General features: G+C 38.3%; 2 protein-coding genes across 8 annotated transcripts in view; one reads left to right on the top strand and one right to left on the bottom strand.

Annotated features, from left to right (window-relative positions):
• Positions 1-6,154, top strand: part of CFAP210 (cilia and flagella associated protein 210) — a 31,778-nt gene extending 25,624 nt beyond the window's left edge. For all 4 annotated transcript variants that reach the window (XM_047772833.1, XM_047772829.1, XM_047772831.1 and 1 more), the window contains one exon: positions 5,698-6,154. In XM_047772833.1, coding sequence (XP_047628789.1) covers positions 5,698-6,042 — 345 coding nt within the window. In that variant the 3' untranslated portion in view covers positions 6,043-6,154. The remainder of the gene's footprint in view (positions 1-5,697) is intronic.
• Positions 6,155-11,249: 5,095 nt separating this feature from the next.
• The window catches only part of PPIG (peptidylprolyl isomerase G), a 34,426-nt gene continuing 21,391 nt past the window's right edge, over positions 11,250-24,284 (bottom strand). For all 4 annotated transcript variants that reach the window (XM_047772827.1, XM_047772825.1, XM_047772828.1 and 1 more), the window contains 5 exons: positions 19,547-19,760; positions 18,101-18,268; positions 15,915-16,002; positions 13,143-13,279; positions 11,250-12,941 (listed from right to left, as the gene is read on the bottom strand). In XM_047772827.1, the coding sequence (XP_047628783.1) occupies positions 11,834-12,941; positions 13,143-13,279; positions 15,915-16,002; positions 18,101-18,268; positions 19,547-19,760 (1,715 nt within the window). In that variant the 3' untranslated portion in view covers positions 11,250-11,833. The remainder of the gene's footprint in view (positions 12,942-13,142; positions 13,280-15,914; positions 16,003-18,100; positions 18,269-19,546; positions 19,761-24,284) is intronic.

The following is a 24,284-nucleotide window of genomic DNA, read 5'->3' as shown; positions in this document are numbered from 1 at the left end:
AATCAGAGCTGTAGCCGCCAGCCTACACCAGAGCCACAGCAACGCAGGATCTGAGCCGTCTGCAACCTACACCACAGCTCATGGCAACGCCGGATCCTTAACCCACTGAGCAAGGCAAGGGATCGAACCCGCAACCTCATGGTTCCTAGTTGGATTCATTGCCCACTGTGCCATACTGGGAGCTCCTGAGTTCCTGTTTCTAATTCTTTTGTTTATATACCCACAAGTAGAGTTGCTGGATTATATGGTAATTCTATGTTTAATTTTTTTGAGAACCCTATACTGTTTTCTACAGCAGCTGCACCATTTAACACTCCTACCAGCAATATTCAAGGGATCCAGTTTCTCTAAATTCTCAACACTTGTTTTCTATGTTTGTTGTTGCTTATCATAATGGATTCGAAGTGGTATCTCATTGTGGTTTTCATTTGCATTTGCCTTATGATTGGTCATGTTGAGCATCTTTTCATGTGCTTATTGGCCATTTCCATTCAGTCTGAAGAGTTCATTTAGCACATTTCATAGCATAAGTGGGCTTGCAACAAATTCTTTCAGTTTATGGTTTTCTGGAGATATCTTTATCTTGCCTTCATTTCATTGGATATAAAAGTATTGGATATCATTTTTTTCAGCCCTTTGAGTATATCTTCTCCCGGTGTCTTCCTGCCTTCACTGTTCATGACTAGAAACCAGCTGTTAATCATATTGTTTGTTCCCTGTATATGAGGTGTCATTTTTCTCTTACTGGTTTCAAGCTTTTCTCTTTATTTTTGGCTTCCTACAGTTTGACTATGATGTGTTTTCCTTGAGCTTATCCTATTTGGGATTTGTAGTGCTTCTTGGATGTGCAAGTAATAGTTTCGATTTCTGTTTAGATTCCCAATTCACTCATTATTAATATACCCTCTAATTCCTTGGGTATATTTATAATAGCTGCTTTGAAATGTAATTGCTAAAGTCAGTATGCAGTTTCACTCAAAGTTAGTTTCTGTTGGACTTTTTTTTCCTGAGAATAATGTAACACTTTCCTGTTTCTTTGCAGGTCTAGTAATTTTGGTTCAAAACTTGACAGTTTATATAATGTGTTGTAGATTCTGTTTTGTTGGGATTTCTGTTTATTTCTGAAAGTTGTTGCTTTTTGTTTTAGTAAGCAATTGTTGTCCCTGGATGTTAGCTATAAAATCTGTCTTCACTGCGGTAGGTAGTGAAGCCTCTGATGTCTTTGCTCACTTTCTTTAAAGCCTGGATCCCTAGGGTGCTGTGCTGTGCTGATGTTTGACAGTCATCCAATAATATGGGTAGAATTTATGTTCAGATGCCTTCAGGCAGTAATACTTTTTTTTTGTATTTTTTATTATAGTTGATTTATAATGTTCTGTCAGTTTCTGCTCTACAGCAAAGTGACCCAGACATACATCCTTTTTTTCACATTATCCTCCATCATGTTCCATCATAAGTGACTGGATATAGTTCCCTGTGCTATACAGCAGGATTGCATTGCTTATCCATCCAAATGCAATAGTTTGCATCTACTAACCCCAAACTCCCAATCCATCCCACTCTCTCCCCCTCAGCAACCACAAGTCTGTTCTCCATATCCATGAGTTTGTTTATTTTCTGTACATAGGTTCATTTGTGCCACATATTAGATTCCAGATATGAGCGATATCATATGGTATTTGTCTTTCTCTGACTTAGTTCACTTAGTATGAGAGTCTCTATTTCCATCCATGCTGCTACAAATCAGCCAGTAATGCTCTTACTCCTACCCTTGTGCCGTGTGCAGGTTGAGGATGGTAGTCCAAAGAACAACAAATTCAGTTTCTTCTGGGCTTTTTTTTTTTTTGCCAGGTCTTGTGTATGAATGTGTGGTTTATCAATTAATAGAGCTTAATCATCCCAGCTCATCTTTGTCTCATTCTAGAATCGTCCCATTAAATTTCTAGCTGTTTTGCTACCCACCCAACCCAAATAGAGTCTGGCATCATTGTCCAGTAAATCTTCAAGTTTTCACCACCTAAGTGGGAGGGATAGCAGTGCCCTCCAGACAAGAATTACCTTCTGACTCAGTAGCAGTTTTTCATGAAAAAAAAACCACTTCTCAAGTGGTTGCCTATACATGGTCACTTACCAGTGTTGCCTATACATGGTCACTTACCAGTGCTCTGAAATGGCTGGTTTTAATAATTTTTAATAATAAACTTGTTTACTGTGGAGGATAACTGGCCAACCTCCTCATGTAGCCTTTACCAGAAGTAAGGTCTGCCATTATCATTTTGAGGCAAGTCCCAGATATATCATTTTATCGATGCATATTTCATATCTATCTCTAAAACTCAGGGACTCTTTAGAAATTAGCATAATCACAATTCCATTATCACATCTAAAACAATTAACATTCAAAAATATAAAACAGAACAGTTAACAGTCAGTGTTTAAGTTTCCCCCAGATTGTCTCATAAATGTTTTTTAAAGCTTTTTGATTGAATGAGGATCAAATAAGGTCCATTTATTCTATTTGGTTGATATGCCTTTCAAGTTTCTTTTAATCTGTAACTCTTCCTCCACCCCTATCTTCCCTTCTTATGTTCTCCCTCCCTGTCTTCATTATGTTTATCTTGTAATTTATTTGACAAAGGAACTGGGTTTCCTGTCTTTTAGAATTGTTACCGTCTGATTGAATCCCTGTATTTCATGTAAAATCTAGGTCAGATTCAGGTTCACCACAGCTCATGGCAACGCTGGATCCTTAACCCACTGAGCAAGGCCAGGGATCAAACCTGCAACCTCTTGGTTCCTAGTCAGATTCATTAACCACTGAGCCACAACAGGAACTCCCAAAGAACTTTTCATTACCAGAAATTGGTTTCTCTTTAGTACAATTTTTAAAGAAAAGCCAAGATAAGTACTTGATTCTTTCACTTTATATTTTACAGTTTTCAAAATACTTAGCTCTCTGGCATCCTCCAAAGTTGTTTGTGATTTTACCCCCTGTGCTATAATTCTTAGGATTTTATTTTCATTTTCAGCCACCCTGCAACATACAGAGTTTCTGGGCCAGAGATCAGATCCAAATCAGAGCTGTGGCAAGGCCAGATCCTTTAACCCATTGTGCCAGGCCAACGATTGAACCTGCATGCCGTTGTCTCAGAATTGAGACACTACCAATTCTGCTGCACCACAGTGGGAACTCCAATTTTTAGAATTTTAGACCAATTTTTTTTTTCTTTTCTCTTCAGGGCTGCACTTGTGGCATATGGGTGTTCCCAGGCTAGGAACTGAATCTGAGCTGCAGCTGCTGGCCTAGGCCAAGCCACACAGTGCTGGATCTAAGCTGTGTCTGCAACCTACACCCACAGCTCTGTCTGCTGTCAACACTGGATTCTTAACCCAGTGAGAGAGGCCAGGGATCAAACCACATCCTCATGGAAACTAGTCAGGTTCGTTACCCTTGAACCACAATAGGAACTCCTTAACCAGTATTTTAGGTTTCCTTACAAATCTATATTTATGCTTAACGCATATAAAGTTTGAGGTACCAATCATATGATCCTTTATGGTTATCCTTCCTTCCATTCTTACTTCTTTTCTGTACCTCAGATGGTTTCTCCCTGTTCCATCAATATCTTTCTACAAAACCGCTATCAAACCAATATATCCCAATTGTGGCTTAGTGGTTAACGAATCCGACTAGGAACCATGAGATTGCAGGTTCGATCCCTGGCCTTGCTCAGTGCGTCAAGGATCTGGCGTTGCCGTGAACTGTGGTGTAGGTCGCAGACACGGCTCAGATTGGGCATTGCTGTGGCTATGGTGTAGGCCTGCAGCTACAGCTCCAATTGGACCCCTAGCCTGGGAACCTCCATATGCTTCGGGTTCAGGCCTAGAAAAGACAAAAAAAAAAAAAAAAAGCCTTTTCTGTTTTTTTTACCCCATTTTATTGAATTTCATTTTCCATTTATTCAAACTCCTGGTATTCTATCACCAATTCAACAAATAGCATGAAAGCCTTGGTTTTGAAGTGTAGCACTCAGTAATAAGAATTTGATATTTTGTGTTTATATATTTGTTCTATTTCCTTACAAATTTCAACCTATGGTAGATATCAGGTTTGGGCTACTATTTTATGCTGAAGTTTTATTTTTTTTTATTTTTATTTTTTTTTGTCTTTTTGCTATGTCTTGGGCTGCTCCCGCAGCATATGGAGGTTCCCAGGCTAGGGGTCCAATCGGAGCTGTAGCCACCGGCCTACGCCAGAGCCACAGCAACGCAGGATCTGAGTCACGTCTGCAACCTACACCACAGCTCAAGGCAACGCCAGATCGTTAACCCACTGAGCAAGGGCAGGGACCGAACCCGCAACCTCATGGTTCCTAGTCGGATTCGTTAACCACTGCGCCACGACGGGAACTCCAATGCTGAAGTTTTAGTTACTGATTTTGAAAAATATTTTCATGAATATTAAATATAAGTAAACAAAAATCTTAATTTTTTATAAACTCAGCATTTTCTAAAATGCTTCTAAGACACAATGACAAGCTCTCAACCAAAACTTCATAATTTTTTTAAAAAGCCATTAAAGTCAGAGTTCCCGTCATGGTGCAGTGGTTAACGAATCTGACTAGGAACCATGAGGTTGCGGGTTCGATCCCTGGCCTTGCTCAGTGGGTTAAGGATCTGGCGTTGCCGTGAGCTGTGCCATAGGTTGCAGACGCAGCTCAGATCCCGCGTTGCTGTGGCTCTGGTGTAGGCCGGTGGCTACAGCTCCAATTAGACCCCTAGCCTGGGAACCTCCATATGCCGTGGGAACAGCTCAAGAAAAGGCAAGAGACAAAAAAAAAAAAAAAAGCCATTAATGTCACCTAGTATGTAGTTAAAAGAACAATGTTTCTATAAATTATAAAGTTAAAAAAATTATGGGAGTTCCCGTCATGGCTCAGCAGAAATGAATCCACCTAGTATCTGTGAGGACAGGTTCGATACCTGGCCTTGCTCAGTGGGTTAAGGATCCGGCTTGCTGTGAGCCATGGTGTAGGTCACAGATGTGGTTCGTATCCCACATTGCTGTGGCTGTGTGCTAGCAGCTACAGCTCCAATTCAACCCTACTTAGCCTGGGAACCTCCATTTGCCATATATATATGAAATAGTAGTAAACTGGCTTTTGTTTGGAGTTTTATTCAACTTAACTCCTGATTACCCTACATTAATAAATGACGCTTGTTCCAACTTCAGATTTTTAGGAAACAGAATGTAATTGGTTTAACTTTATTCAGATGTTCGTTGCCAATTTAATCTTATGTGGCTGGGTCACGTGGTATACCTAGCTGATTTGGGGTAGTGAGTTTGGGTGCATTCCTCCAGAATAGTGGATGGGTGGGGACAGTGACTGGTATGTGTTCCACACTTGTCAAAGTACATATCTTATACATGGTAGAAACAGGATTCTAAACTTGGTTATTTATCTAAATTTCATGCTATATCCTTTGAAAGTATATCATCACATAAGGCTATTGAGGTACACTTCTTTGACATGATATGCATGGGAGAATTTCTGAAATAAACTTCAGTATATTGTTAGATCAAGCCTTGTCAAATATCAATGAGTATATACATTCTACCTACATCAAATACTATGTAATATTTAGAAAACAGATTTTTTACCAATATGAAATATTTTTTCTTTCTTTCCCAAATAGGCCAAAAATAAGTTTAAAGTAAAGCAAGCAAAACAAGCAGAATTAGAGGACTGCAGACTTACTGAAGCTCTCATGGCTGAAAAGGAGAAGGAATTTCAGGATTATGCCAGAGAAGTAATTGAACTCGAGTCTAAATCAACAAACAAATATATGCATCCTCTTGTAAAAGCTGTACAGGAAGGACCTGGAGGTGGTCATGGACCAGTTTTTGTGGACAGAGGTGGATTAAGACCCAGCTATCAGGCAAATGATATCACTGGAGTGCAGCTCCCTTTTTATAACTCTCAGGGATCAAAATATAATAATTTTCAAAAGTCAAAGGGAAGGCTAGGTTTTACATGGTAGAAAAAGTTTATTTTTAAGATTAATAAGACTAAGTTGTAGCTAATATTGAGCTACAAATTCAAGTGATTATGCTTACAATTTGTTAATAAAGCTGCTTTTCATCTAAGTACCATTATGTCTGATCGAATTGATCCTTTGCCACGCAAGACTAAATCAGATTACATTTTTTATTCTGTTAGAAGATATACACAAAATGTATAGTTTTAATAATCTAAGAATATTCAGTGTTGGAGTTCCCGTCGTGGCTCAGTGGTTACCGAATCCGACTAGGAACCATGAGGTTGTGGGTTCGATCCCTGGCCTTGCTCAGTGCATTAAGGATCTGGCATTGCCGTGAGCTGTGGTGTAGGTCGAAGGTGGGGCTCGGATCCCTTGTTGCCGTGGCTGTGGCTGGTGGCAGCTACAGCTCCAATTAGACCCTTAGCCTGGGAACCTCCATATGCCGCCTGAGCAGCCCTAGATAGAAAAGGCAAAAAGACAAAAAATAAATTAAATAAAAATAAGAATATTCAATGTTGGAGTTCCTGTTTTGGCTTAGCAGTAACAAACCCAACTAGTATCCATGAGGATGCAGGTTTGATCCCTTTCCTTGCTCAGTGGGTTAAAGGATCTGCCATTGCTGTCAACTATGGTGTAGGCCAGCAGCTACAGCTCTGATTCAACCCCTAGCCTGGGAACTTCCATATGCCACAGGTGCGGCTCTAGAAAGCAAATTAGTAACAGTAATATCCAGTGACATTAAGTATATTCAGAATATTGTACAACCATTATCATTCATCTGGTTCCAGAACTTTTTCATTGCTCCAAATGGAAACCCTGTACCTACCTAAAAATAGTATACATCTGCTCTAATCTGCTAATTTGACATAGCTAAAATTTGTGGCAAAGATGTAAATTAGAACAAACACATTTTGGGCATTGAATTTGGTAAGGCAGGGAGAGGTAAAAATTATGAAGCAGCACTTAGGAAAGAAATACATATTAGGTTACAAAATGTTTAGGAAGAAACTTAGAAAGCAATGAAAACAAAAAAAGCAAACTGATACTAAAAGTGTTTTAATACACAATTGGCACGGTCCATATGAAGCACTCACATTTTACATATTCTCTTGGCTAAATAAAACATTTAAAAACACTCCAGAATTTGAGAGTTTAATAATCACCTAAAACATACAAACCACTGAATGGTCAGAACATTTTTACTTAAGCATATATATTTTCAGCGACTAACTCTCAAGTTAACTAGGTTCATTTTCCCTAAATAGGTCTAATTTAAATTAAAACAAGAAACCAAAAACTAGACAATCTGTTTTACAAAACTCAATTAACATTTATATGGCTTTACAATGGTGTTATATTAAAACTGGCAGGCACAGAATATAATACAGTGTTCCCAATGCTGAGAAATTTGGAGGAATTAAAAAGCAAAAGGGTAACATTCCAGTAGATAGTAATGCAAATTCCAAGTATAACCTTAAAAGTTTGCTAAGGCAAAAGACACACTGCAACCTGAAGCATTATGATTAAAACAATTACACTAGAACTTATTCCTAAACCTGGAAATTGTCACTACTGGCTAAATTCTTAAAGAAGATAAGCACTGTTAAACTCATTGCTCAGTTTTTTCCTAATACAAACTCTGTAACCCTATGTGTAAAATTAAAGTAGTATTTTAATGGATTTATCATTATTTAGTTTTTAATAAAGGCTGAATAAGCTAATACAATAATTAAAAAAATACAAAAACAAACTTTATTATAGTATAGTTTATTTAATACAATGTTTAACTATAAAAGTTGATACAGTTTTGAGTTTAAATTCTGTAAAATGCAATTTGCAGAAAACAGTTACTAAACTAATAAGAGAAGCAGCATTTTGAAACTAATTATACAATTGCAACAACAGCTTTATTCCTAAATTTCATTAAAAAAATATACATCACAGTGACTTTAGCTAGGAAAAGAAGTGCATTAACTTCATTTTGTTTTTCTCTTCCACAAAGAGAGCAGCCACAACTCTTAACACCCCCATTAACAAATCCCCAATTCATTTATTGTTCTAAATACTATAAACACACAAAGAACAAAATATACACCATGTGCTTTTGGTATAGAAATTTGCTTGAAAAAAAAAGGGGGCAGACACACAAATCAATCCCACCACACCCTCATGTACATAAAATCAGCATCCCTCAATAACTCCATCCTCCAAAACTGCTGATGGAATTTTTAACACTTATGTGATTTTTCTTTTCCTTTAATACTTCTTGTGTCATACCAAAGGCCAGAGTTTTAAATTTGCTTGAATCCTTTTAAAGGTAGTTAAAGCTCACTATTAACCAATGTTCCACTTCTGGAGTTTATTTTTTAAACAAGTATCTGTAACAAAACATCTTTTCACAATAATTAGGTTATAAACCTACAATCCTTGGGGAGTCTATTCAGCTATAAATGTATGAATACTAAGCTGAACAATTAACAGTAAATACAACCAAAGGAAACAAAAAAATAACCCATTTTATGTGTCTTTGTAACAACTATGTGGTATACATTTAAAAGACCTTTTGGTCAAAGTAAACAAGTTTCTACAGAAATCTACTATAAAGGTTCAAAATGTGATAAAAAAAAAAAAAACTGCCACCTAGAGTGAAGCAAAATTAACTACTAAAAACCATACTAATTTGTTTCATACACTAACTTGAAAATAAATTAGAATTGTCAGTGAATACCATTATTCAAAATACCAGAAGCCCAATGTGTTCCTTTCCCTCATATTAAGAAATCTTTACTTTTCACTTTAATATATTCCACTGAGCACAAGAATCAAAGGCCATTAGGCAAAGCTAATATGAATCAATGTTACACTTGTGCAAAGATAGATTTATAAGACAAATTCTTTGAAACTTCAGTGAGGAATCTGATTAGGAAACATAGAAACTACAATGCTCCATGAACTCACTAACTATAAATCTAAAAAAAATTTAAAGCAACCTAGTCGCTTCTCTGCAGTGTCATTCATCTCTCTGCAGTGCCAATTTCTGTGGCATATGGTTTACCCAGAAAAAGAATTCACATGAAATAATAGTCATGAAAAATTTCTCAGATGTTGCCAATCAAACAATAAAAACAAACCAATTTAAATATCTTTAAGAGGATATTAAGTCAAAGATACTTTCAGGTAAACTATGAGCTCAAACATAACTATTAAATCAATTTGACAGGGAAGAATAGTTGACTTTTAGGAAAAGTTTTTCAAAGAACAAACTATAGGTGTCACAACTATTAAAAATGTAATCAAAAGAAAGGATGTTTGATCAGTGTGCTAATCAGATGCCAAAATCAGATGAAGTTCAGTTAACGCTGTCTGATCAATTTCTAAATGTTATCTATATTCTTAAAATAAAATCTAGCTGATTGTCATCTCTCACTCAACTCCTTCACCATCTATTTTATTGTAAAAACAAAGATTTTTCTAAAGGCCTATAAATCCTGGGTATGCAATTGCTTTTTTGATAACCACATCAGAATACTATTTATAGAAACTACTAATTTTTCCCCCTATAGTTACTTGTCTATAATTCTTAGTAGGTAAAGCTTGGGGATCAGAAAACATAGAAGTATGTTTACTTAGCATGAGTTTTCTCTTAAAATATAATTGGTTACTAGAAATCCTCTTTTTTTCCTTCATTTTGTCTTTTGAGGGCTGCACCTGCGCATACGGTGGTTCCCAGGCTATGGGTCTAATCGGAGCTACAACTGCCTGCCTACACCACAGCCACAGCAATGCCAGATCCGAGGCCATGTCTGTGACCTACACCACAGCTCACGACAACGCCGGATCGTTAACCCACTGAGCAAGGGCAGGGATCGAACCCGCAACCTCATGGTTCCTAGTCCACTGCGTCACGACGGGAACTCCTGTTTCAAGATATTCTAAACAGGAGTTCCCATCACGGCTCAGCTGTAACGAACCTGACTAGTATTCATGAGGACTTAGGTTTGATCACTGCTCAGTGGGTTAAGGAACGGGCGTTGTTGTGGGCTGTGGTGTAGGTCGCAGACATGACTCAGATCCCTTGTTGCTGCGGCTGTGGTGTAGGCTGGCAGCTGCAGCTCCAATTCAACCACGAAAACCTGGGAACTTCCATGTGCTGCGAATGCAACCCTAAAAAGACAAAAAAAAAAAAAAAAACTAAACAATCTTACAATTATTACCCTATTATGTAAATGGCTACCACAATGCCAAATGTATCATTAGTGTATTAATCATTATTAAGTATTATGTTAATAAGCACTGCTTTTGCTCAGTAGAAATAGCACTGAGTAGCTATGGGGCCTACCAGGGAGTTACCTGGTAACAGAGTAGACACTACATTGACAAATATTAAAGTACAAAACACGCTAGGGGGCAACTACTAATTGGAATTCTGAAATTTCTTTTCAAATGAGGCAGGTTTTGTGTTTACTGGATGTTTAATATTTAAAAGGCCACACATTCCTAAAATAGCAATAAGCAACACAAAATTCTAAATAAACTTTGGATATCTTTAGTGTTTAACTCTGTAAGATATCAAATTTCACAATTTTCACCTCTACTCTACGTGGCAATATTATACAAGCCAAGTTAAAATAATGATAAGTTATGGTATAAAGCCACCAGAGTAGAAAGAAACCCGAGTGATAAACATGCTACAGCCTTTATATAAAGATGCATTTTCTTGCCATTTGAAATTCACAGCTATGAGAATTAAAGAAGTCAGTTCAAGTAAAAAAAAAAAAAAAAATGACAACCATGCACAGTTAACACTGTATATAGGTCAGTGGCCAAAAAAGAGAAATCTCAGAAGTTAATATGTCAATACTAACCATTTTTAGAATCTAACTTAAAAATCTGCACAAGCGGTATGTTTTAGTGAGAAAAGTATTTTTTTCATTTTAGAGAAGGGTAATGATGATGATAAAACATTCCCCCAAAGCAACAATTTAATCTCTTCAGACCAAAAGCAACATAGAATTGAAAATTACAATCTGATTTTCAAGGTATAGTTCTTGTCAGATGCTGTATAACAGCAAGCCCGGCCCAATCAGTACATTAGCTGAAAAAAAAATACTCAACTATATTTATAGACAGTTAAATAAAACAAAACTAGGCAGGAAAAATATTAATATGAAACAAGCTACCAGTAAAACTAAGAAGAACATACGAAGTACAATATAAATAACTAAATATTTATTTTAAAGCACAAATTACTATAAAATCAAAGTGATGACTTAATATCAAGTTATTAGGGTCCCACTTCCATGTACTTAAAAGCTGCTGCTGCAAGCGTCTATTATAAATGTAATTGAAAAACCTATACAAGATTTCTTTTATCTAGTGGCTTCCAAAGTTATTTTAATCATGAGTAACACAAGCTTTTGTAACAATGTATTCCAACAATCAGTTATGCTTGTTTCCAACTGGCTGATCAGACAAATTAGGGTGTAGCATGTTTGCTATTAGCTGATTGTTGCAACACAAAAATGCATACATGAAATAGTTAAACACACAGCACACAATATTACACCAAAATGTTTTTCTCATTTCAAGTTTATTAAAACTTTAGCAGTACAAATTATCCAGGTTGCAGATTATCAAAAGATCAACTCAATAAAGTCCACATTGAAAAAAAAAAAAAGACAAACATAACCCCAAAACAATGAAGAGAAGAAAACAACATAAAAGAGATTCATCAGCAAGTCTCTAAAACTTAAAATTTGAGACAGAATGGAAATAAGTTTATGTAACTCACTCATCCACTTTTGTCTTCATCTGTTCCAGGGCTTGATTCATGATCAAATTTTTTATTTTTATCATGTGTGTGGTCATTTTCTTGACCCTTTGATTTTTGGTTTTCTTCTTCCATTGAGGATCTGGTCTTTTCATCCTCCTTATTTTTCAAAGTAGAGAACTTTAATTCATTGTCCTGACTACTTTGTTTCATTTTTGAGAATGGACTTGGATCTCTATCAGCCTTTTTTTCCCTGTTACTATTTGAGCTACTATGATCACGATTTTTAGAGTACATTCTCTTCTCACCTTCGGAATTTTCTTTTCTGTGTGAACTTTTACCTTCTTGGTTTCTGTATTTTTCTTTGTTTCTGCTTTGACTTTCTTCTCTTTCTGAGCTCCGAGAATCTCTCCTCCTCCTCCTTCTATCTTTACTTCTTGATCGTCCTGGTGTTGCTCTTCTCTCTCGGCTCCGTGACCTTCCTCTTCTCCTGTACTCCTGCTCTCTGTATCTATGATACTCCTTGCTTCTGCTGCGATCTCGGTCATGACTTCGAGACCTCACTCTTCTGCTCCTGTCCCTACTTCTGCTTCGTTCCCTTGTTCTGCTATTGTAACTGTGTTTGCCTTTAGTTACATCTCGTTCTCTACTCCTAGACTGTGCACGTCTGTCCTTGTCCTTGCTTTTATTATGATCGTGCTCATTACTTTTGGATTCTAACTGTTTGGACTTCTCTTTACTTCTACTCCTTTCCTGATCTTTTGCTTTAGAATCAGCCTTTTCTTTTTCTTTAACATTCTCATGATCCCTTTCTTTACTCCTTGACCTCATCCTCTTTTCTTCATGTCTAATATGCTTTGTATCCCTTTCTTTACTTTTGGATTTCTCTTTGCTCTTACTCCTACTTTTCGATTTGGCCCTTTTCTTTACCTTATTTTTATATTTATCATCTTTTTCTGAATTTCTTCTGATGTCTCTCTCTTTGCTATTAGATTTATGGTCTTTAACTTTCTTTTCCTTTTCAGTTTTTCTGTTTGGACTCTCAGACACATGCCTATGATCAGTTATTTTTTTCTCTTTTACTCTAACTGGGCTTCTTTGATTTTCTTTTACTTCATTTAACTCACTCCTAAAAGAAAAAAAAAAACGAAGAAAAAAGTTTTTGGGGAAACTTTGTTAGGAAAAGAATGGTATATCATTAACTGACGAGATATTCTATTGTCCTTAAGATATTCAGAAACAACTGAAATGGCTTTATATAAAGTAACTTTATGTACAATAGTTAAAAAAAAACTTTGTTACTACATTTAAAATAAAAATTAAATCTTACTTATCCCCTTTGATCCATCTTTCACCACTTGATACCCTCATTCTTTGAGCTCTCTGCATCTCTTGCCTCCAATGTGGAGGAGTCTCACTACGTCTGAAACGATCCCTTGATCTGGATCTAGAAGGAGTTCGATAACGCTTAAAAAAAAATAGAGGGAAAACAATTAACATAAAAATACAAAAGCATTACAATACTTATTAAAGTGGACATATTTCTAGGTTAAGAAAAAATGCCTCATATTTGTGTGCCCTCTTTCCCAATTTTCAGTTAGGAAATCAATGAGGCATGACATGGTTTGATATCTTTGTTTTCAATGCTAATGAAATGTGTGCTTACATATTCTTGTTTTAAGTATTTCTTGGGTTTAATTTTCTAAAAGAGTAAATACTGACAGATAAAACCCACATCAACCAAAACTCTTTTGAATCTTCAATCATTTTTAAGAGTAAAGAGGTCTTAAGGCAACAAAGTTTGAGAACTTCCGTGAGAATAATTAGGAAGCCATTTACAGTTCAGAGAATATACAATGGTGAACTGAACTAAGGACGGTGGGAGTGTAACTTGGGAGAAGCAGACAGATTTCAGAGTATTTGGAAGGTTTGATGGGACTGGTGGTGGGTAAGTTATATAAGGTAGGAAACAGGAGAAACAAAATGATTCTTGGGCTTCAGGTGTAAGTAACTGCCCAGGTGGTGGTGTCTGTCAACTGAGTCTAGGAACTAACACTAAAAGGAGCATCAGGTCAGAAGAAGAAGTGATTTGCTCAACATGTAAGTATATGCTGACTCTGAAGTCCCTATTAGGTACCTGAATGGCCACTGAATAAGTCTTTAGTGCCAGAAAAGCAGATGAAAAACTGAGTTATCAGGAGTTCCCATCATGACTCAATGGTTAACAAACCCAACTAGTACCCACGAGAACAAGAGTTCACTATCTCTGGCATCGCTCAGTGGGTAAAGAACCTGGTGTTGCTGTGAGCTGTGGTGTAGGTCGCAGACATGGCTCAGATCCCGCACTGCTGTGGCTGTGGCAGACTGGCAGCTACAGCTCCAATTCGACCCCTAGCCTGGGAACCTCCATGTGCCACGGGTGCTGCCCTTAAAAGACAAAAACAAAAAAACAAAAAACCCTTCAGTCATCAGAATACAGGTACATAGCGAAGCTAAAAGAATGATGAGATTGTGCAAAAAGCATATACTCAGAGTGAGAAGACTTAGAACCCTGAGGTACTACAATATTTGAACATCAGGTAGAGGAGTATGAATTAGCATTGGAAATTTAAGATAGATTGGCCAGAGACAGGAAGAAGGTATGATGGAAGCAAAGGGGAAAGGGTAGTACAAAGAGGAAGGTTAAGTAAGAGAAAGACTGAAAGGACTTCAGTTCCTGTTGTGGCTCAGGGGAAACATATCTGACTAGCATCCATGAGGAAGCAGGTTCGACCCCCGGCCTTGCTCAGTAGGTTAAGGATCTGCTGTTGCTGTGGGCTACGGTGTAGGTCAGAGATGCAACTCGAATCTGGAATTGCTGTGGCTGTGGTGTAGGCCAGCAGCTACAGCTCCAATTTGACCCCTAGCCTGGGAACCTCCATATGCTGTGGGTGTGGCCCTAAAAAAAAAAAAAAAAAAAAAAAAAAAAAGACAAAAGAAAGACTGAAGAGGATCCACTGGATTTTAACATTGAGCAGACCATAAAGCAAGTACTGTTTTCAGCAGAATGGCAAAAGATAAACTGAAATGCCTGAGAAATGAGTAGGAAGTAAAGAAATAATATACTAAGTATGGTCATATTTGTTAAAAGTTTTTAAAACACAAGATATTTAAATTCTGGTAAGAATCCAGTGAAGAGAGAGAAAGAATATGAAATATAAGAATAGGGTTATGGAGTTCCCACTGTGGCACAATCGACAGTCTTTAAAAATGCTGGGTTGAAGGTTTGATCCCCAGCCTGGCACAGGGGGTTAGGGATCCAGCATTGCTGCAACTGTGGCTTAGGTCATGATTGCAGCTCAGATCCAATCCCTGGCTTGGGAACTCCATGTGCCTCAGGGCAGCCAAAATGATTAAAAAAAAAAAAAAAAAGAATAGGGTTATCATTAATATTTTTGGGCTGCACCCGTGGCATGCATAAATTCCTGGGCCAGGGATTGAACCTGTGCCACAGCAGTGACAACACTAGATCCTTAACCCACTGAGCCACTAGAGAACTCCAAGAATAAGGTTAATTTTTAACAAAAGTAGAGACAAGAGTGGTTAGGAAGTAACAAGGGGGCATAAGAAAGACTTCAATCTCATTTTACACCATGTACAGATAAAACCCATTAATATCCCATGGATTTTCAGTGTGGAAGAACCAATACAAAGAAGTTACTATAAAAAGAGGAAGTTACTATGAAAAGAGAACATGTCATTCAATATCCACATCTATTCTAAATTTTAACTACTTTTGTGTAAAACAGTACTTAGGAAACACTCTAAAATTATTTAAGGAGTTTCTGTTGTGGCTCAGCAGTAACAAACCCAACTAGTATCTATGAGGATGCAGGCTGACAGCTGGCCTCGCTCAGTGGGTTGGGGATCCAGCATTGCCATGAGCTGCGGTGCAGGTCACAGCTGTGGCTCGGATCCCCTGTTGCTGTGACTGTGGCGTAGGCTACAGCTCCGATTGGACCCCTGGCCCGGGAACTTCCATATGTTGTGGGTGCAGCCCTAAAAAGCAAAAAACTTAAGATAAATGCAATACTATTAGGATTTCCGGGAAAAAATTACCTACCCTTGGTCCTCTTCCTTTAATTTTCCTGCCAGACCTAGTAACTAAAAGTCGCCTCTGGTATGAAACAGGCTGGGAGTTAGGTAGGTTACTAGAAGGAAGCAAAGGGAAAATTAAAACATATAATTTTATAAAGATAAATCTGGAGAATATAGTTTTACTAACCTAAACTAATAAATTTAAAATCATACATATAATCAGTGGTTCTCAATCAGGAATGTTGTCATTTCCTAGTAGGTATCTGGAGAAGTACAGGAGCATTTTTTTCCAACTGTCAATGACTAGAAAAAAGGCGAGGTGCTATTGGTACCTATTAGCCACAAGTCAGGAATGCTTTAGCTTGTAATGTGTGAGGATGAAGAACTATTCTACCTTCAGACATCACTGTGTTCTGCTGAGGAACACTGTTACATGATCGTTACTAACATGAAGCCAGCTTGATAGTACTAAGGAACATAAGAACTCTGACTACATGCTGTTGAGAAAACAATTTTAAAATTATCTTATTCTGGAGTTCCCGTCGTGGCGCAGTGGTTAATGAATCCGACTAGGAACCATGAGGTTGCGGGATCGGTCCCTGGCCTTGCTCAGTGGGTTAACGATCCGGCGTTGCCGTGAGCTGTGGTGTAGGTTGCAGATGCGGCTCGGATTGCGCGTTGCTGTGGCTCTGGCGTAGGCCGGCGGCTACAGCTCCGATTCGACCCCTAGCCTGGGAACCTCCATATGCCGCAGAAGCGGCCCAAAGAAATAGCAAAAAAAAAAAAAAAAAAACCTATCTTATTCTAAAGTAACTTATTTTCCTACAAGCAGTTGTTTACTGGTACTAAAACTATAGAGAAGTATAATTAATGTGAATTAAGCAAAGACAAGATGGTCTGAATTAGCAAAATGTTTATCATGCTTTATACCAAAAAGGGAAACTATTTATTTTCAAATAACATGAGTTAATATTATTTTTTGACCATGCCAGTGGCATGTGGAAGTTCCCAAGCCAGGGACTGAACCTGTGCCACAGCAGTGACAACACCAAATCCTTAACCCACTAGGCTACCAGGGAAGATATGATATTTAATTAGCACTAACAATATTCATGTAGGAGTTCCCCTGGTGGCTCAGCAGGTTAAGGATCTGGCATTGTCACTGCTGTGGCTCGGGTGGCTCCCGTGGCATGCATTTGATCCCTGGCCCAGGAACTTCCGCATGCTGTGGTTGTGAGCCACTCCCACCCCTCCAAAAGAATCCATGAAGTTATATTTGAAAGTGATTCAAGTAGTTCTGGCTCTGGCTCAGTGGGTTAAGGAACCAACATTGTCTCTGTGAGAATGCAGGTTCAATCCCTGGCCTCACTCAGTGGGTTAGGGATCTGGCATGCAGCACAGATCACAGATGAGGCTCCAATTCAACCCCTAACCCAGGAACTTCTATGTGCTGCAAGTATGGCTATATAAAGAGAAAAAAAGAAAAAAAAAAAAGAGCATTCAAAAGTAGTTCAAGTATTTTCTCCTTAATATCTAACTCCCTTAGAAACATCCCTTCCTAATAACTGAGGAAAAGTAAACTCAATCCAATCCATCAAAATTACCTCAAGTTTTAAGTAACTAAGACTTACTTTTATATTTTTACTGTATTGTGAAAATACAGGGGGAATGCTCAGATTTTATCACTTTTATGTTTTAACAATATATTTCTGATCATAAATAAGAGAAATATATCTACTTTTTCTATTTCTGGACATAATTATTAAAATAATTCATAAAGAATTAATAGTAATGTGAATTTATACAGAAAAGTTTTCAAAGTACTTGAATACGCTATCAATTTTCATTACCACAATATTATAAACCAGGTAAGGAAAATAACATTTTCCCCCATTTTCTTATTTGCTTAAAAGTTTCATATATACAAATTTAACAGAGTAAAACACTTGTTTGGAATGCCACTTGCAGTGCTTATTTTTTTTAAGAGTAACTTTTACTCAAAATGTGTCTAATTAAATCAATTTATCTTTTCACCTATGTGATTAGCAAAAAGGAACTTTGCTAAACATTACCCTATTAAAAAATTTCAACCTTGGACAAGGTCACCAATTAAATCTCATTTTAAAGCAAAAAATGGTTTTAGGAGAAAAAGAAAAGTTCTGTGGTAGAGAATGTTGTAGGCCACGCTATAAAATAAACACATTCACATACCTCTCTCTTTCTCTCTCCCTCTCCCTATTTTTCCTTTCTTTTTCATCAGCTTTCGGAGGACTTTTTCTCATCAGGAATCTGTTTTCAGGTATTGGAGGGATCTCCTCTGGACGGACAGTAGACTGGGGTTGTGCTTCAAGATTTTCAGCCTCACTTTCACTAGATGCGCTTAATAGAAACACACACACAAAAAATTCCATTTGGTTACTATGTACCTACCCCAATTTTCCAACTGTTGATATTTCTTTCCTATATAATATGTACAATATATACACCACCCTGTCTACTATCACTGATCAAAGATGCAATTACATGGGGAAAATATTCGTTCCTCTGACAAACAAAACCAACCAAAACCCCAACCAAATGTCCCTGTTATCACACTCTCAAAATATTTTCCAACAAAATAGAACCAAAATATAATACTCCATGGGCAACACTGATAAATTTATAATTCTTTAAAATATAAGCATGGGAGTTCCCATCGTGGCGCAGTGGTTAACGAATCGGACTAGGAACCATGAGGATTCGGGTTCGGTCCCTGCCCTTGCTCAGTGGGTTAAGGATCCGGCGTTTGCAGTGAGCTGTGGTGTAGGTTGCAGATGTGGCTCGGATCCCTCGTTGCTGTGGCTCTGGTGTAGGCTGGTGGCTACAGTTCCGATTGGACCCCTAGCCTGGGAACCTCCATATGCCGCGGGAGCGGTCCTAGAAATGGCAAAAAGACAAAAAGACAAAAAAAAAATATATATATAAGCAAAGGGAGTTCCCATCATGGCTCAGCCATTAACCAACCCAACTGGTATCCATGAAGATTCGGGTTCAATCCTGGCCTCGCTCAGTGGGTTAAGGATCCAGCATTGCTGTGAGCTCTGGTGTAGGCCGGCAGCTATAGCTCTGATTGGACCCCTAATCTGGGAACCTCCATATGCTGTGGGTGCGGCCCTAAAAAAGAGAAAAGACAAAAAATAAAATAAAATAAACGTAAGCAAAGAAACTGCGTTAGAGGCAATGGGCATATACAGATTATTTCAGAAAAAAACAGAAAAGAAAGTAAATAGGCTGACGTTATCTGCCTTCTACCCTTATGCTAATATGGGGGCGGGGAAGACAAAAATAGCAAAAGAGGCTGCTATAGAAATTAAGGAAAATCACTGGTTCCCTATAATTCACACTGATTTCATATTCCTGCCCTAAAATACAAACCTATACAACCAAAACATTAGTTCAATGAGTTCAGACAAAAGTAACCGAATGGTTTTGTTGAAAATTAAAATATGCTAAAATTTAATCTGTGGACTACAGAATATCAGAATGGCCTTATACTTCATGTTATGAACCATTTCTGTTTTCATATTCCCATATATTTGATAGAAAATCCCAATGGATTTATATATAAACAGCAGGGAATTAGAATACAAAGCCAGTACTGTAAAAGTAAATTAATACCTTTTCTTGCTTTTCTTTCGCTTCTTCTTTTCTTTCTTGTGTTTACGAGAATTCTTCCTATGTTTTTTCTTTCTCTTTTTTGATTTCTCCTCAGAAGCACTTTCAGAATCAGAAGAATCAGAAGATGACTGAGAATCACTTGAGCTATCTGATTCACTGGATGAGGAGGAGGAGGAGGAGGAGGATTTGTGCCTTTTCTTTTCTTCTTTCTTAGCTTTAATAAAAAGCAAATTGGTTTGGTCAACACTTTTTACAAATACTTTAAGTGGAAATTTAGATTTTTTGCAGATTCTTTTTTTTTTGGGGGGGGGGGTCTTTTGCCATTTCTTGGGCCGCTCCCGAGGCACATGGAGGTTCCAAGGCCAGGGGTCGAATCGGAGCTGTAGCCACCGGCCTATGCCAGGGCCACAGCAATGCGGGATCCGAGTCGCGTCTGCAACCTACACCACAGCTCACGGCAACACCAGATCCTTAACCCACTGAGCAAGGCCAGGGATCGAACCTTCATCCTCATGGTTCCTAGTCAGATTCATTAACCACTGAACCATGATGGGAACCCCTGCAGATTCTTAAAGTCCAGTATTTAACACTTAGCTCATCCAGCTATTTGAACTGAGGGGTACAGGAAAGGAGTTAAGAGTCAGGATTGGAATACAGATCTGCAGATTCATGGCTCAGAGTTACATCTATTAAGCTAAAGAATTTTGGAGAAATAATAGGTTAAGTCTAAAATACTAAAGTATGTTAATTTTAGGAAACGCCTGAATGAGTTTTTTAAAAGCACAGAAGTAACATTCAAGATTCCTTGATTCTAATCTTTTTGTAGTTTTCAACTTTTTCTCTCATTACCATGATTGGAAATAGAACTGAAGTGAGGGAAGTGCTAGGAAAAAACACTTTGCATCAATGTGGAAAGTTAAGAACCACAAATCCATTGGGCTTATTCAAAGCTTGAGCATTCCTCCACTGATTAAGAAATTTAGCTTACCTGAAGAGCAGACTTACAACCAGGAGTAGTGGTAGTCATTTGCCAATGATTAAGAACTATCTGCTGGGGGGGGGGTGTCTCTACAAAGAATAACTGCAAATTTACATTTTATTTTGGGTTAAGGAAGTTTAATTTTAAAAGAGGTCCCAAAACAAATGCTTTAAGGACCAGGAAACTAACACAAATAAGTGAAGTGAACCAGGAATTGGGGAAAACTGACAGACTGGATAGAGCCTGACCTAGCTAACAGTATTGCTATTCAAACCAGGGTGAACTTAAAGAAGTGAATTCAACAATCCAATTAAAAAATGGGCAGAGGAGTGAACAGACGTTTTCCCAAAGAAGACATACAGATGGCCAACAGGCACATGAAAAAAAGCTCAATATCACCAATCATCAGAGAAATGAAAATCAAAACCACAATGAGATATCACCTCACACATGTCAGAATGGCTATTATCAAAAAGACCACACGTAACAAGTGTTGATGAGGATGTGGAGAAAAGGGAACTCTTGTGCTGTTCGTGGGAATGTAAATTGGCACAGCCAATATGGGAAATAATATGGAGGCACCTCAAAAAGTTGAAAATACCAGTGCCATACACCCCGGTAATTCTACTTCTGGATATTTACCCAAAGAAAATGAAAACACTAATTTCTAAAAGATACATTCAGGAATTGTGGCACGGCAGGCTAAGGATCTGGTGTTATCACAGCAACAGCTAGGGTCACTGCTGTGGTAAAGGTTGGATCCTTGGCCCAGGAACTTCCACATGCTGTAGATGCAGCCAAGAGAAGAAAAAAAAAAGATGTGTACGCAACTCAACATTTACTATAGCATTATTTAGAATAGCAAGATATGGAAGCAACCTAAGTGTCCACTGATAGGTGAATGGATAAAGATGCAGGTTCCATTCCACACACAATGGAGCATTACTCAACCGTAGAAAAGGAAGAACCTCCTACTCCTTGTGACAACATGGATGGACCTAGAGAGTACTGGAGGCTAAGTGAAAATAAGTCAGACAGAAAAAGACAAATACTGTATAATTTCACTTACATGTTGAATCTGAAAAACAAAAAAAAAACCCCAAATATAACAAAACAGAACTCATAGAGACAGAGAAGAAGCTAGTGGTTGCTAGAGGGGAGGAAGATAAAGGGGTGGGAAACAAGTTTATAGATTAAGAGGTTCAAACTTCCAGTTATAAATCAAGTCATGGGCATGTAGCATAGAGCATATGGAATATAGTCAATTACACTGTAATAACTCTGTATCATGACAGAGAGTAACTAGACTTATGGCTATCATTTTGTAATGTATAAAAACATTGGGAGTTCTCGTCATGACTCAGTGGCTAACGAATCTGACTAGGAACCATAAAGTTGTTAAGGATCCAGCATTGCCGTGAGCTGTGGTGTAGGTAGAAGACAGGGCTCGGATCCTGCGTTGCTGTGGCTCTGGCGTAGGCCAGCAGCTAAAGCTCCAATTCGACCCCTAGCCTTGGAACCTCCATATGCCGTGGGAGTGGCCCGAGAAATGGCAAAAAGACAAAACAAAAACAAAAACATCAAATCACTGTTGTGCACCTGAAACTAATATTTTAAGTCAACCATGCCTTAATTAAAAAAGAAGTGAGTTCCTGCTGTAGTGTAATGCGATCAGTAGCATCTTGGAAGTGCAGGTTCAATCCCAGGCCTGGCACAGTGGGTGAGGAGCCCTGTGTTGCAAGAGCTGCAGCTTAGGTTGCAACTACGGATCAGGTCTGATCCCTACCCCCAGAACTCCATATGCCACAAGGTAGCCGAAAAAGAAAGAAAAAAAAAGTGAGTAAGTGAATTTAGGACAAAGCTGGGACAATACTGATATATGGGTAACTGTAAGAAACTGGAACACATCAAATATATTAAAATCCATCAGTTCATAATGATATTGTAAATAAAATACATAGCATTTATCCTTTTTGTATATGAACTATACCACTGGCTAACCAAATAGTAGATGAAGGGAAGATGCTCTTTATTAAAAGTACTCCAGGAATAAATGAAGAAGGAATTTAGAATATTGCCATTTTGGGAGTTGCCCTTGTGGTGCAGCGGAAACGAATCCAACCAGTATCCATGAGGATGTGGATTCAATCCCTGGCCTCACTCAGTGGGTTAAGGATCCGGTGCTGCCATGAGCTGTAGCGTCGGTCACAGAGGTTGCTGGGATCTAGTGTTGCTGTGGCTGTGGTATAGGCCAGCAGCTATAGCTCTCATTTGACTCCTATCCTGGGAACTTCCATATGCTGGGGGTGTGGCCCTAAAAAACAACAACAAAAAAGAATATCACTATTTTACAAATCCTAATGAGGCAATGACCACCAATGGCCCTACAGAGCACAGAGACAACACATCATAAGTGACTCTTACACCCATCAAAAGGAATTTAATAAATCCTAACTGTACCTTATCAATTTTTTAGACCTAACTACAAAATTATATGAAATAGGAGAATAGGAGGAACACACTACATGACACAAAGATGCAATCAGTAAATTTTAGTGTATGCAATAATGGAAATACTATAGTACAAATGACTGAGTTTGTTCAACAAATAAATCTCAAGAAAACATAAAAGGAGACAGTGGGAGAATCTTTTAAAAAAAATTACAAGACCAACTCAAATGCTGGAACCTGGTTTGGATTCAAATTCGAACATCGAAAAATTAACACTATGAGGAATTCCCATCATGGCTCAGAGGAAACGAACCTGACTAGCATCCGTGAGAACCCAGGTTTGACCCCTGGCCTTGCTCAGTGGGTTAAGGATCCGGCATTGCTTCGAGCTGTGGTGTAGGTCGCAGGCAAGGCTCAGATGTGGCGTTGCTGTGGCTGTGGTGTAGCCAGAGGCTACAACTCCAATTTGATCCATAGCCTGGGAACCTCCATATGCCCCTGATGTAGCCCTAAAAAGACAAAAAAATAAATAAATAACATTAATGAAATTAGAAATTTGAATACTGTAAGAATTTTTTATATTTGGGACTATATATGTATATATATGTCTACATATGATTACAGTATTTTTTTAAAAGAGTCATCTTTGGGAGTTCCCACTGTGGCTCAGTGGTAACGAATCCAACTAGTATCCATGAGGATGCTGGTTTGATCCCTGGCTCCACTCCGTGGGTTAAGGATTTGATGTTACTGTGAGCTGCAGTGGAGGTCCCAGACATGGCTTTGATCTAGCATTGCTGTGGCTCCGGCATAGGCTCCAACTTGACCCCTAGTCTGAGAACTTCCATATGCCAAAGGAGCGGCCCTTAAAAAAAATTTAATTAAAAAAAGTCATCTTTTAGAGATAAATAATGAAATATTTATCAATAAAACACCAGGCCTAGGAGTTTCCAGTGGCGCAGCAGAAACGAATCCAACTAGGAATCATGGGGTTGCAGGTTTGATCCCTGGCCTCGCTCAGTGGGTTAAGGACCGGGCATTGCCGTGAACTGTGGTTGTAGGTCTCAGATGCAGCTCAGATCCCGAGTTGCTGGCATAGGCCAGCGGCTACAGCTCTGATTTGACCCCTAGCCTGGGAACCTCCACATGCCGTGGGTTTGGCCCTAAAAGGACAAAAAAAAAAAAAAGACAAAAAAACCAAAAAAACCCCACCATGCCTAGAATTTGCTTCAAAATTAGAGAAAATGAAGGAGTTCCTGTCGTGGCTCAGTGGTTAACGAAATCTGACTAGGAACCATGAGATTTCGG

The sequence above is a fragment of the Phacochoerus africanus genome, chromosome 3, assembly GCF_016906955.1.
Source record: "Phacochoerus africanus isolate WHEZ1 chromosome 3, ROS_Pafr_v1, whole genome shotgun sequence".
Lineage (NCBI taxonomy): Eukaryota > Metazoa > Chordata > Mammalia > Artiodactyla > Suidae > Phacochoerus > Phacochoerus africanus.
This window is presented reverse-complemented; position numbering and strand designations above follow the sequence as displayed.